This window comes from Chiloscyllium punctatum, chromosome 38 (assembly GCF_047496795.1).
Source record: "Chiloscyllium punctatum isolate Juve2018m chromosome 38, sChiPun1.3, whole genome shotgun sequence".
Classification (NCBI taxonomy): domain Eukaryota; kingdom Metazoa; phylum Chordata; class Chondrichthyes; order Orectolobiformes; family Hemiscylliidae; genus Chiloscyllium; species Chiloscyllium punctatum.
In genome coordinates this window covers 43,595,350-43,610,485 of record NC_092776.1, presented here as the reverse complement: position 1 = coordinate 43,610,485, position 15,136 = coordinate 43,595,350, and the positions used below count along the sequence as shown (strand labels likewise).

The 15,136-nt window shown below is 40.0% G+C and overlaps 1 protein-coding gene across 2 annotated transcripts in view; it reads left to right on the top strand.

The window, feature by feature from the left end:
- ide (insulin-degrading enzyme) overlaps positions 1 to 14,469 on the top strand; it is a 125,369-nt gene extending 110,900 nt beyond the window's left edge. For both annotated transcript variants that reach the window (XM_072557734.1, XM_072557733.1), the window contains exons 24-25: positions 5,493 to 5,560; positions 11,436 to 14,469. In XM_072557734.1, the coding sequence (XP_072413835.1) occupies positions 5,493 to 5,560; positions 11,436 to 11,531 (164 nt within the window). In that variant the 3' untranslated portion in view covers positions 11,532 to 14,469. The remainder of the gene's footprint in view (positions 1 to 5,492; positions 5,561 to 11,435) is intronic.
- The last annotated feature ends 667 nt before the right edge of the window (positions 14,470 to 15,136 follow it).

Sequence of the window (15,136 nt, the reverse complement as noted above, 5' to 3'; positions counted from 1 at the left end):
CCCAAGTGCCTCAGCCTTTCCTCATACGATCTTCCTACCATGCCAGGCAACATCCTGGTAAACCTCCTCTGCACTCGTTCCAATGCCTCCACATCCTTTCTATAGTATGGCGACCAAAATTGCACACAATACTCCAGATGAGGCCGCACCAGCGTCTTATACAACTGCAACATGCCCTTAGGACTCAGGAACTCAATTCCTCTACCAATAAAGCCCAGTACACCATATGCCTTCTTCACAGCACTATTTACCTGAGTGGCAACTTTCAAAGATCTGTGTACATGGACACCAAGATCCCTCTGCCTATCCACACTACCAAGTAGTCTACCATTAGCCCAGTAATCCAACTTCTTGTTACTCCTACCAAAGTGAATGACTTCACACTTAGCTACATTGAATTCCATTTGCCACCTTACTGCCCAGCTCTGCAACTTCTCTATATCGAGCTGTAACCTGCCATATCCTCCTTCGCTGTCCACAACTCCACCGACTTTCGTGTCATCCGCAAACTTGCTCACCCAGCCTTCAAGCCCCTCCTCCAGGTCATTTATAAAAATGACAAACAGCAATGGTCCCAAAACAGATCCTTGTGGAACACCGCTAGTAACTGCGCTCCAAGATGAACCTATACCATCAACTACTACCCTCTGTCTCCTTCCAGCCAGCGAATTCCTAATCCAAACCTCTAATGCACCCTCAATGCCATACCTCCGTAGTTTTTGCATTAGCCTGCCATGGGGTACCTTATTGTGCCTTGCTAAAATCCATATACATCACATCTACTGCTTTACCCTCGTCCACTTCCTTGGTAACCTTCTCAAAGAATTTAATAACGTTTGTGAGGCACGATCTGTCCTTCACAAAACCATGCTGACTATCCTTGATCACATTATTCTTATCCAGCTGTTCGTAAATCCTATCCCTTACAATTCTCTCTAAGACTTTGCCCACAACAGAAGTGAGACTCACTGGCCTATAGTTACTCGGGCTATCCCTGCTCCCCTTCTTGAACAAGGGGACCACATTCGCTATCCTCCAGTCTTCTGGCACTATTCCCGTAGACAGCGACGACATAAAAATCAAGGCCAATGGTTCCGCTATCTCCTCCCTAGCTTCCCAGAGGATCCTAGGGTAAATGCCATCAGGCCCAGGGGACTTATCTATTTTCATCCTTTCCAGTATTCCCCAGACCTCTTCCCTACGTACCTCAAGGCCATCCATTCTAATCACTTGTGACTCAATATTCACATCAGCAACAATGTCCTGTTCCTGAGTGAATACTGACGAAAAGTATTGATTTAGTGTCTCACCAATCTCCTCTGCCTCCACACACAACTTCCCACTACTATCCTTGACTGGACCGATACCTACCCTAGTCCTCCTTTTATTCCTGATATACCTATAGAAAGCCTTTGGGTTTTCCTTAATCCTACCAACTAAGGACTTTTCATGTCCCCTTCTCGCTGCTCTTAGTTCTCTCTTTAGATCCTTCATGGCTACCTTATAACTCTCAATTGCCCCAACTGAACCTTCACGCCTCATCTTTACATAGGCCTCCCTCTTCCATTTAACAAGGGATTCCAATTCCTTATTAAACCACGGCTCCCTCACAAGACTCTTTACTCCCTGTCTGACTGGTATATACTTATCAAGGACACCCATTAGCTGTTCCTTGAACAATCTCCACATATCATTTGTGTTCTTCCCTTGAAGGCTATTTTTCCAATCCACGCATCCTAAGTCATGCCTCACCGCATCATAATTTCCCTGCCCCCAGCTATAACTGTTGTCCTGCAGTGCACACTTATCCCTCCATCACTAGAGTAAAAGTCACCGAGTTGTGGTCACTGCCCCCGAAGTGCTCACCTACCTCCAAGTCTAACACCTGGCCTGGTTCATTACCTAGAACCAAATCCAGTATAGCCTCACCTCTTGTTGGCCTGTCTACATATTGTGCCAGGATACCCTCCTGCACACATTGGACAAACACCGACCCATCTAACGAACTCAAGCTATAGCTTTCCCAGTCAATATCTGGGAAGTTAAAGTCCCCCATAACAACCACCCTGCTACTTTCACTCTTCTCCTGAATCATCCTCGCGATACTTTCCTCTATGTCCCTCGGACTATTAGGAGGCCTGTAGAAAACTCCTAACAGGGTGACCTCACCTTTCCTATTTCTAACCTTCGCCCACACTACCTTAGATGGCAAGTCTTCCTCCATCACCCTTTCTACTGCTGTAATACTATCCTTGACAAGCAATGCCACACCTCCCCCTCTTTTACCCCCATCTCTGACCCTACTAAAACATTTAAACCCTGGAACCTGCAACAGCCATTTCTGTCCCTGTTCTACCCACGTCTCTATAATGGCCACAACATCGAAGTCCCAGGTACCAACCCATGCTGCAAGCTCACCTACCTTATTTCTTATACTTCGTCTGGCATTGAAGTATACACACTTCAAGCCACCTTCCTGTTTACAGGCACCCTCCTTCGAGATCGATGCCATGTTCCTAACCTCCCTACACTCAAGGTCCTGTACCCTAAAGCTACAGTCCAGGTTCCCATGCCCCTGCAGAGTTAGTTTAAACCCTCCCAAAGAGCACTAGCAAACCTCCCCTCAAGGATACTGGTGCCCCTCAGATTCAGGTGTGGACCATCCTGTTTAAGAGGTCCCACCTTCCCCAGAAAGAACCCCAGTTGTCCAGAAACCGGAATCCCTCCCTCCTGCACCATCCCTGTAGCCACGCATTTAACTCTTCTCTCTCCCTATTCCTCGACTCTCTATCACGTGGCACGGGTAACAAACCAGAGACAACGACTCTTTTCGTTCTAGCTCTGAGCTTCCAACCTAGCTCCCTGAAAGCCTGTCTAACATCCTCACCCCTCTTCCTACCTATGTTGTTGGTGCCAACGTGGACCACGATCTGGGGCTGCTCCCCCTCCCCCTTTTGAGGACCCGGAAAACACGATCAGAGACATCACGTACCCTTGCACCTAGGAGGCAACATACCAATCGTGAGTCTCTGTCGCCCCCGCAAAACCGCCTATCTGTGCCCCTCACTATTGAGTCCCCAATAACTCTCGCTCTACCTTTCTCCACCCTTCCCTTCTGAGCAACAGGGACAGGCTCCATGCCAGAGGCCTGAACCTCGTTGCTTACCCCTGGTAAGTCATCCCCCCCCCCCCCACAAGTATCCAAAACTGTATACTTGTTCTTGAGGGGAATGACCACAGGGGGTCCCTGCACTGGCTGCTTCCTCCCACTCCCCCTCACTGTCACCCATCTCTCTATAACTTTTGGAGTAACTACTTCCCTAAAGCTCTGATCTATGACCACCTCTGTACGTTTAGTCAAGATCATACTGGGTGCTGGGGCACACTCAACAGGCTGTCTGGCCTACTCCTGTTCCTAGGTTTGTTCTGTCATTTTCTGATTTATCTGTTTCTGTTCATATCTGCGTTTTGGGTGACAAATAGCAAAAACTGTCCGTCCTTGTTCAGATTGTTCATTGATCCAGTAGAACAGATTGTCATTATATGGTGATGAGCGAAATCAGCTTAAAAATGTCCCTTTCCAAAATATATATAATTGTTATTCTCCCATCTCCTTTGAACTGAAACCAAAGCAGTTTTTGTGGAGAGTGTATGGTAGCGCTCCCAATATGAACCTTTCCCAGTCAAGGGGAACATTGCAGTCTAGGCCAAAAAATATTGCACTTGCAGCTTCTAACTTAATTGTGTATGTTCAAGCTTGTGGAAAATCATTAGTTTAAATGTATTGCTGGTGGTAACAAAATAAATGAGTTGATTTCTCCTGCATGAAGATTTTCATGAAGCAGTTTTGAAAGCAATATTCATGTGGAGTTTCAGGAAAAAAATTGTATCTAATCATGTTCCACTTCCTTTTGTTGTCACCGCCTGATGGTAGGTGGCCAGGATCTTCTCATAGTCTCCTGCCTTTATTATTCTCATTTTAAAAGGATAGGAAAGACTCAGGAGAAATAATTTTAGCCTTTCCATTGTCTGGGAATGATCCTGAGCCTGTGTCTCCAAGTTATTGATTCAGTATCCAGTGTAAACCGTTTTTCACCACTTACCTTCTCAAACCCTTTATGTTACTGAGAAATTTTGATCCTCCTTCAACATTGTCAGTGAAATTAAAAATCTTTTCATCTAATTCTGTTCAGAAATGCAGCCCATCACGTGTGATACCACTCCATGTAAACGAATCTTAAGAGCCATGAGCAGAGCTGAACCTGCAGCTAAACCAATAAATTGTGTAATTGCTTCCTTGCTTTTTATATTCACTGCTGCAATGCGTAAAACTTCCTCTTTGATTTGTTTTTCTACCTGCATTTGTATCTTTTGTTTTTGAGAACAATGTATCTGCCTTTCTAGATATTACTGTTCTTCTAAGAGTATTTCTATTTGAAGTATACTTTCTGTTGCTTTTCTTTTCTTTCAAGATCGTCATTCACATTTCTGGGTGTGTTTAATTGCATTTGACATCTATCTAATCACTCAACTAGTCTGCATGTCTTCTATATGTTACCTCAATTTATAACACACCTTTATTTAGTATCAGCAAACTTCAAAACTATACATACATGGCAAACAAACCTGTTCTGGCACTCATGATTGAACAATAACATAGCATGTGCATTGTTCCTATCTGTATCCCTTTTTAGCTGTGCTCACTGCTTTCTTTGTCCAGAACATATCTCAATCTACATGGCTATATTTCATTTCAAGTGCAGATTGAGGGGGATGATACAATAATATGTTTGACCACTACAAAAATGTTGAAATTCAGCATAAACTTGAAAATATTCAACGGATCATGCAGCACCTGTGATTAGAGTTTTAAACTGTTGGGTCTGTAATTTTGCATTGGAACTGATCTTTTGGGGCATCTTGGCTCCATCTTTTGGGGCATCTTGGCTCCAAAGCAGCCGTGTACAGTCACCTGAGATACATCCTTCATGCCTACCCAGTAACATGTCTAAATTCAATGAAATCAATATATTCTTTCTCTCCCAATATTTTAGTGGAAGGATTGAGAAAGAGTTGAGAAATGTTTTAAAAAGTGCATACCTACCTATGGTCTTAATTTTAGAGCATCCTGACAGAATGGTGAAACTACAGAATTTGGAACTGAATTAATTGTAATTGGACGAATTAACTTTTCACTCAGAACTTGAGTTTGATAGAATGGAGATCCAACATGCACCTGCACAGACACTCTAATGAGGATGTTATTAAGATTTTAGTTTTAATTTTTGCTTTATACTTAAAATATTGGATAAAATTACAATGTAGACCTGATGACTCTGTGCATATACTTATTAATGGTTCTGCATGAAACCCAGCATTTAATATTACATTAAGGCAATTTAAATTTTTGCATTAATCTGAAAGCCATACTTTTCTTAAATTTGTTGTTTTAAGTACCAATTAGTCATGTCTGACTATTAATGTAATTCTAGGCCCTGTTGTTGAACAACTTCCATGTCAAAATGATGTCAACCTGCCTCCTGCACCACCTTTGCCACAGGTAAGAGGGATTATTGACCCCATTTACTTTCTTCTCTACCTTGGGAAACATATTGAAAGTTCCTAAATTGAATCATGAATAAACATGATTATAATTCCTTTGTTTTTTTTTAAAACAGCTTAACACTTTTTTTAAGTGTTCCGATTGCACTTCATGGTTGTTTAAAGTTATGTTCAGTGCCAAAGCTAGAGCATTGTTGAGTTTTAATGTTGCCAGTTATAATTTGTTTCTTATCAGAAACACAATAATGCTTGGAAAGGCTGAAAATAAAAAAAAAACTATTTTACAGGAAGACTACATTTTCCTGCATCAGTAGCAGTAAGCATCACCTAACAAAATTCTCATACCTAAAAGCACTTTGATCTATCATGTCAAGTCTCTTTTGGATGATTTAGAGGAGTGGGCACTTTGCTAGTGTAGTAAGCTTCAGTTTTTAACATCTTTAAAAACAAGACCTCTTTCCCAAGCTTCCTAACTAGTTTAATTGTAACTTTAAGACCATAAGATATCTTGAGCAAAATTAGACCATTCTGCCCATGTATGCTCTACCATTTAATCATGGCTGATTATATTTCTCAATCTCATCCCCCTGCATTCTCCCCATAACCCTTGACACCTTAGTCATCAAGAACCAACTATCTCCATCTTAAATACATGCTATGACTTGGCCTTTACAGCCCTCTGTAATTAATTCCACCGATTAACCACCTCTAATTGAAGAAATTACTCCTTGTCTCAGTTCTAAAGATTCATCCCTTCACTCTGAGGCTGTACCTTTTTAGGTCCTAGTCTCTCCTATTAATGGATACATCATTTCCCATCCACTTTACATAAGCCCGTCAGGATTCTATAAGTTTAAATGAAATTTCCCCCTCATCGTTCTAAACCCCATTGAGTACAGACTCCGAGTCCTTAATCACAACTTCTATCACAAGCCCTTCATCCCTGGAATCATTCTTGTAAACCTTCTGTGGACTCTCTCCAAGCCAAAACTGCTCTCAGTATTCCATATGTGGTCTGACCAGAGCCTAAGACTCCCTCAGCAGTACCTTTCTGCTCTTGCATTCTTGACCTTGTGAAAGGCATATAGCATTGCATCTCCCTTTCTAATTAGCACAGAACCTGCATGTTAATCTTAAGAGAATCCTCAAGTAGGACCCCCAAGTCTCTTTGTGCCTCAGATTTCCCAAAGCCTTTCTCCATTTAGAAAATAGTCTGCACCTCTTCTTCCTACCAAAGTGCCTAATCTCTCACTTTCCCATAATATATTCCATTTGCCACTTCTTTGTCTACTTTCCTAGCCTATCTACGGCCATCTGCAGCTTCCTCAACACTACCTATCCCTCACCTATCTGTGTATCATCTGCAAATTTAGTAACAATGTCCTCAGTTCCTTCTAATTTAGCAGACCCCTGTGTGGCACCTTGTCAAAGGCCTTCTGAAAATTCAAGTAGATCACATCCACTGGCTGTCCTTTGTTTAACTTATGTCCTCAAAGAATTCTAGACATTGACCCCTTAACGAAGCCGTGCTGACTCACCTTGCACTTCCAAGAATAATAAGACTAAAATCTTACCAATAACCAAGGTAAGGCGTATTGGCCCATAGTTTCCTGTCTTCTGCCTGCCTCCCTGTCTTCCTAAACAGGTGTTTTCCAGTTCTGCCATTTTCCAGTCCTCTCGGATCCTCTTTGACACCAGGATTCCTGAAAGATCACCATCAATGCCTCAGCTATCTCCTTCAGAACTCTGAGGTATAGTCCATCTAGTCCAGGTGATTATTCACCCTCAGACCTTTTTCAGCTTCCCCAGCATCTTCTCCTTAGTAATAGCCACTACATGCACCTCTGCCCCTGACTTTATTGAAGTTCTGGCATGCTATAGGTGTCTTCAACTTCAAAAACTGATGCGAAGTATCGATTCAATTCCACTGCCATTTCTTTGTTGCCCATTACTACTTCTCCAGCCTTAATTTCCAGCGATCTAATGTCTATTCTTGTCTCTCTCTTACATATAATGAAAAAGCTCTTGTAATCTTCTTTTATATGCTAGTTTACTCTTATTTCATTTTCCTTTCCTTCATTGCTTTTTTGTTACCTTCTGGTTTTTAAAGGCTTCCCAATCCTCTAGCTTCCCACTAATCTTCATCACATTATATTCTTTTTCTTCCTTTTATGCTGTTCCTGACTTCCTTTGTCAGCCGTGGTTGTCTCGTCCTCCCCGTAATATTCTTCGTCCTTGGGATGAATTTCTGCTGTGCCTCCTGAATTATCCCCAGAAACTCCTGTCATTTCTCCTCCACTATCATCCCAGCTAGGCTGTTCCCTTCCAATCAACTCTGACCAGCTCCTCCGGTTATCCTTATTCAGTGGCAATGCCAATGCACCTGATTCCAGCTTCTCCCTGTCAAACTGCAGGGTGAATTCTATTGTATTATAGTCAATTTCCCCTAGGGGATCCTTCACCTTAAGCTCCCTAATCAAGTCTGCTTTATTACACTTCACCAGATCCAGAATTGCCTGGTCCCTGGTGGGCTCTACCACAAGCTGCTTCAAGAAAACTATCCCATAGATATTCCACGAATTACTTTTCTTGAGAACTGCTTCCAACCTGCTCTCCCTTCATGTTCTGTATTTTTCTACCAGTGAAAATAGTTTATTTCTGTGTACTCTATCAAATTCATTTTGTTATTTTAGACACTTCAGTTCAATCACCCTTCAACTATCTAAGGTGTTAAACAGGACTTCTAGCAAAAACAATTGCCTTTATTTTTTCTTCATTGTGCACTGTTCATAGACTTCTGTCACCATTCTTGACATGGTACTGGGGCATCAATTGCTATGCAAAATTCAGTCCAGAAACTGCCTGCCAGTTTTCTGCATTGTGACTGTGAAATGCACAAAAGTTGCTCCCAAATAATGCAATATCAGTTGTCCTTTGCATCCTGCTTCTGGGTGAATTTCCTAGTTTCCACTTGATTCTTCATGGTAATATCATGTTTTGAGGTGAAAGCTATTGGCTGCACTATCCTAAGAGGCAAGCCTCCCATCAGATTTTGTATTTTAGGAACTCCCTAGCTCTGAATTCACCTAAGCACTTTGTAAAAACATCCACCACTGCTGGTAATCTCTCCCTATTTTCACCATTCTCCAGTTGAAAGGTTGGTCTAAATTTCCATTAATTTCCTAACTTTAATTTGCTTCTTTTTGAATCCCAGGCTAGGAGAGGAATTTTGGACTTTATTTCTTCACCCTAAACAAAATGTAATGACTATCTTCAAGTACCCTCCTTAGTTCCAGGGTAGGAAATATTTTTCTTGATGGAGCCCTGTACATTCAGAAAAAAATTTTACCACCACTTTGGACTGTGGCTCACTTTGCCCTGTAGTAATTACTTATCCCAGGCACCATGCTTACTTGGTTGGCACCCATTCATCATTTAAACATTCACACCTGCACCATTAGCCTCGAATGGTAATAATGTAGCACTGCAGACCTTGACCATGTTCCTTCAGTAACATGTTTCAAACATACGACCTCTACCACTTTCAAGGAAAAAGGCAGCAGGTGCATGGGAACATCACCTCTTGCAAGTTCCCTTCCATGTCACTCACCATTGTGATTGCCATCTACATACTTATTCCATCTGTTGGATGGATCAAATCAACTGGGATCAGATGAATTTCTCGAATATAAGGAATGTAGGGGATTTTTTAAGAGGGAAAATCAGAAGGTCAAAGAGGGGATATGAGAGAGCCTTGGCAGATAAGGTTAAGGATAATCAGCTGGTTTCTGAGGACATTAAGAGCAATTGGAGAGAGAATAGGGCCTCTTAAATATTAATGAGGCTGTCTATGTGTTGAACCTCAGGTGATGGGAGAGATACTAAATTAATATTTTGCATCAGTTTTTATTGTGGATAAAGAAATGGAGGCTGGAGAACTTAGGGAAATAAATATTGATGTCTTAAAAACAGTTCACATAGCTGAAAAGGAAATGCTGGAACCCTTAAAGGAAAAGCATAAAGCTGGATAAATCTCTGGGACTTGATCAAGTTTATCCCATGATGATGTGGGAAGTTAGGGAAGAAATTGCAGGGCCCCTAGCAGAGATATTTGTATCCTCTATAATCACAGCTGAGGTGGCTAATGTTCCTTTATTTAAGAAATACTGTAAGGAGGAGCCTGGGAACTATAGACCTGTGAGCCTGACATCAGTGGTGGGTAAGTTGTTGGAGGTGAGTCTGAAAGATAAGATGGGATACATGTGTTTGGAAAGGTAAGGGCTAATTAAGGATAGTCAGCATGGTTTTGTGTGTGGCAAATCATGTTTCACAAACTTGACTGAGTTTTTTGAGGAAATAACCGAAAGGATTGATGAGGGGGCAGAGCAATAGACTGTTGCATGGACTTTAGTAAAACCTTTATCATGGGTTCTGTGGGTAGACTAATAAGTAAAATTTGATCACTGATTCAGGGTGAGCTTGCCAATTGAATAAAAAATTGGCTTGACATAGGAGACTGGATGGTGATGGAGAGTTGTTTTTTGGACTGAAGGCCTGTGACAAGGATCAGTATTAGGTCCACTTTTGTTTGTCATTTATATGAGCAATTTGGATAAGAATGTAGAAGGCATGGTTAGTAAGTTTGCTGATGACACCAAAATTGATGATAAGAGGGTTATCTAAGATTACAAATACGTCTTGATCAATTGACTGAATGGACTGAAGAGTGACAGATGGCATTTAATTTGGATAAATGCAAGGTATTGCATTTTGGTAAAATGAACAAGCAGGACCTCTACAGTTAATGGTCGGACCCTGGGTCGTGTTGTAGAACAGAGAACCAGGAGTTCAGGTACATAATTCTTTGAAATTTGTGTCATAGGTTGATTAAGAAGGCAGTTAGCATGCTTACCTTCATTGTTCAGACATTTGAGTATATGAGTTGGGATAACATATTGAGGTTGTATGGCACGTTTGAGGCTTCTTCTGGAGTACTATGTGCAGTTCAGTCACCCTGCTGTAGGAAGCATATTACTAAATTGGGGAGGGTTCATAAAAGATTTACCAGCGTGTCCCCTGGAATGGAAGGTTTTAGTTATAAGGAGAGGCTGGGACATTCTTCACTGGAGCATTGGGGTTTGAGGGGTGACCTTATAGAGGTGTATAACATCATAGGGGCATAGATAAGTTGAATCATATTGGTTCTTTCCCTAGGGTGGGTGAGTCCAAACTCTGGCATTTTTTTAAAGTGAGAAGAAAGTTTTAAAAAGTACATGAGAAGACACTTTGATAAGTACATGAACAGCAAAGGTTTGGAAGAATGTAGGCTAAATGCAGGCAAGTAGGACTAGTTTGGAAACATGGTCGGCATGGACTAGTTGGACTGAAGGATCTGTTTCCATGCTGTATGACTCTAACTGATTTCCAAGCACTTTCTGATAGATTTAAGGAGATATGGAAGGATTTTAATGAGTTTTTTTTTCACCTAGAGGATGGTGGATATTTGAAACTCAGTGTTTGAAAGGGTGGTGGGAACTGTCAAAACATTTAAGAAATATTAAGATGATCACTTGAAGTTACGAAAACTCAACTGAGGCAGAGATATTTGAATTTTGTTTTGAGGGAAGAACTGGATCGATGCAGGGATATTGGTTGCGGGGTGGGCAGAGCATTATCTGTTTTAAAAAAAAAAGCTACATCAATTCTGAAGAGTTTAATTTACACTGACTTGATGGAGAAGTGGCCCCAAATTATTATACACTTTTTGTTCCTTTTTTTTGTGCCTTCCAAGAAACTTATTGATTTGGGTTTGATTTGTGGGTTCTTGGTTTTTAGATATTCAGTAAATTATCTGACGTTATTTTTCCTTTTAGCCGACCATAATTGAAGATATGACCGTGTTCAAACGCAGTCTGCCACTCTTTCCACTGGCAAAACCGCACATCAACTTCATGGCTGCAAAACTTTGAGATGATGAAATACTTGTGTTAAAGGAGGAAAACCTGAATTACAGTTTCCATTCTGCTGGAGTGGTAGAGCGAGGGGATTATTCAGAGATTATTTCTTTTATGTGAACTCTTTACAGTTAGGAGTGTACAAGGTTAATTAGCTCTGTATACTTCTACCTGTAAATAGTTCGGCTAGCCGAGTGACACTTTAAATTACTTGTCCATAGAAACTTCAGACATAAAATTGGAATCTACAAAACACTAATGTATAAACCAGTGAAATTACACTGTGTAATATATTTGAGACAGATTCTTTTGTGATAGAGCACGAGCCTTATAATTGGTAACTATACCATGTTTTTAACTTCTATACAAGTTTTGTAGTTTTGACATTTTATGTGCTCATACAACTGGTCGTAAAATGCTGGAAACTTGTTTCTTTTCATCTCACATTACTTTTTACCACATGCATAATCAAAACTCAAGAGAATTCAGATGATAAGTTGTCCAGAACTATATAGTTTCTGACTGAATTTGGATTTCTTATCCATGAGACAAGATACCCGACTCCTTTGAGCATGTTTTCACAAAATCAAATGATCACATTTACACAGAGCTGCTAAAGCAGAATAGGCTGAGAAATTGTTGCTTTCACGACTCGGTTACTCTGATTTAGTGCTTGAAAACCTGAGGAAAACCTGTTTATTCCCCCAATAAAACTAAGAAATTTTTAAAAGTCCAATTCTTTGCACTATCAAAGTCCAATTAGAGGGAATGGGGCTTTTCTTTTGTATTTAAATGGAACCAAAGAAAAGTTACGGCAAAGAAAGAGGCCATTCAGCTCAGCCCAAAATGTTTGTACTGACCGAAAATTATAACAGCTGCCCGTTTTAATTAAATGTTCTTTTTTATATAGAAAGTAAATGATTAGGATCCAAAAATGGATTCCATACAAAACACATTTGTTCCATTTTTTGTTGTGCCTCCCAAGTAACTTAATGTTTAACATTCAAGAAATATTATGTAATCCATAATATGGCCACTATCAATCTTGTGTGAAATCACACATCAGTTATTATGAACATTGATCATTATGGAAACAAAGTTTATAGAACAATGTGTAAGAGGCAATGAAGCTAGCACAATAAATGGCACAGATAAAGCAGAAGAGCATATTGAATGTTATCTAGACTCTAATACTATTGCAACCTTGGGTGTCCTGCTATTTTGACTTTTGGTAGTAGGATATATATTAGAGATTCTGTGATACCAACATGAATGTCAATTGTGAGAATAAGGGATGTACAGACGAGCTCTTGAGATAGCTATCATGCACTCCACAATAAATATTTCGCACCACATATAACATGCAAAAAGTGACCAGCTCAGAATGCAGAGTGGGGAAGCAACACAAAGTTGCAGAATTTTAAGGCCTAGCTGTACTTTATTGAAAAGTGCTGCAGTAGGGTACAAAACTTCAGCTAATGTTATCAATTACTGATTTCAAATTCTAATATTTGATGGGTATAGTTCATTAAAGCCTGGTATTTGTAGCCTACTACAGTTAATTGGGTGAATTTATAATATATTTCTTGTTCTAGATTTATTTTAAAAAGAAATTGATCACAACTTGAGTGAAGAAAAAGCTGCTGTTATTGAAACCACCTTCATGCATGAGGATGTTTTAATTAGCATGTTTATGACCAGATTGTCTTTGTCTTTGTTTTCTAATTAGTTCAGTGTTTCTAGAGTAATAATAATCTATGTAACGAAAAACATCGGTTAGCAATAAAAAAAAGTATACATAAGTTTTGCCTCTGAAAACCTGAAGTGTGCAGTGATGAAAACTGACCAGATCATATTGACTACCAGTTTTCTCATTAATGGGAAAATACCTTTTGAATGGATGTGTTTGTCTATAAATGTATTAGTTGCACTGCATTTTGGGGTTTGTCTCAAGTTGAAAATTCAAATTACTCCTTTTGAAATCTTTTACCTTTTTTTTTGCTGGTTTGATTCCTCTTCTCCCTGCCCACCGTAAAAGGATCCTTCCGTGCTTTGTGAGATTGTGCTGCAATATTTCAGGAGTGCACACCACCTTAGAGTAGTGATCCTGCAGATTTTGAAAAGTGTCCAAAAATGAATGTTCTATCTGAAATCATGGCTAACAATTTAGAAAATTTGATTAGTATTGTCTTTGGGTCATTCAGTTTTGCAGCAATCACAAGGCAGGTTTTGTAGCCCCTTCATTTCAGTAGTAGTGTTATATTGGATAAAATTAAAGTTTTTTTTAAGTTTTAAAATATTTGGAATGCAAACTTGCATACAATCCTTACACACATTTTACTTGAAGAGGTAACCTAAGTGAAACATTTATATACTGTTCCAAACTTTTCCAGCTGAGAGTTGTATATGGGCATTATCTGTGGTATTGTCGCAGGTCAGCAAGAACTTCTGCATTGTATATAATGAATATCTATGAAAAATATTCCAAACTTTTTATAGTTTTGGAATTCTTACAGTGCATAATATGATAACTAATTCGCTCTAACAAAAACAATTACTGAAAGAAAATATATTTTACTGTAAAAGATGTTTTCTAGCAGTCTCTAATTCTTTGTAGTGTTACTTTTTCTACCATGTTTCCAGCATTTTATGGCAGTGTGTGTGACAGTGCAGTTTGACTCAGGCATATCCATGGATTCTATAAGAAGAATCCAAAGATGCAGCTTTTTCAAGCAATAACAGCCAACAGAGTATCTACAAATATTCAGTCTGTTTTTATGGCTTGTGAATAGATGTATCATTTTTTTTGTTGATTGTGACAAATTACTTATAACAACACCATTTTGAAGGTTTTGAAGCAGTTGATATAGAACTGGGTGCATATAGTACAGCTACTGTATACTTAAAGGATGTTTCAGTTTGCTATAAAATAAAACCTGAGATCATCCTGTCACCATTGGAGTTTATTGTCCTGTTTTTCCAACTGAGTTGCCTATACACCCGAAACGTTTGTACATTTAAGTATGTGGTGTTCTACATTATGTATACCATATATACTCGACTAATAGTCAATCTCATGTAAAAATCGACCCCCTATTTTTGGCCAACAAATCTCCTTCTATATCATGTAAAAGTCAATCCTAATTATTCACAGATATCAGACCAACATTTATGAGTCATAGAGATGTACAGCAGGGAAACAGACCCTTCGGTCCAACCCGTCCATGCCGACCAGATATCCCAACCCAATCTAATCCCACCTGCCAAGCACCCGGCCCATATCCCTCCAACCCTTCCTATTCATATACCCATTTAAATGCCTCTTAAATGTTGCAACTGTGTTAGCCTCCATCCCTTCCTCTGACAGTTTCTACCATTCATTTACCACCCTCTGCGTGAAAAAGTTGCCCCTTAGGTCTCTTTTATATCTTTTCCCTCTCGCCCTAAATTAATGCCCTCTAGTTCTGGACTCTCACACCCCAGGGAGAAGACTTTGTCTATTTATCCTATCCATGCCCCTCATGATTTTATAAACCTTTATAAGGTCACCCCTCAGCCTCTGACACCCAGGGAAAACAGCCCTAGCCTATTCAACCTCTCCCTATAGCTCAAATCCTCCA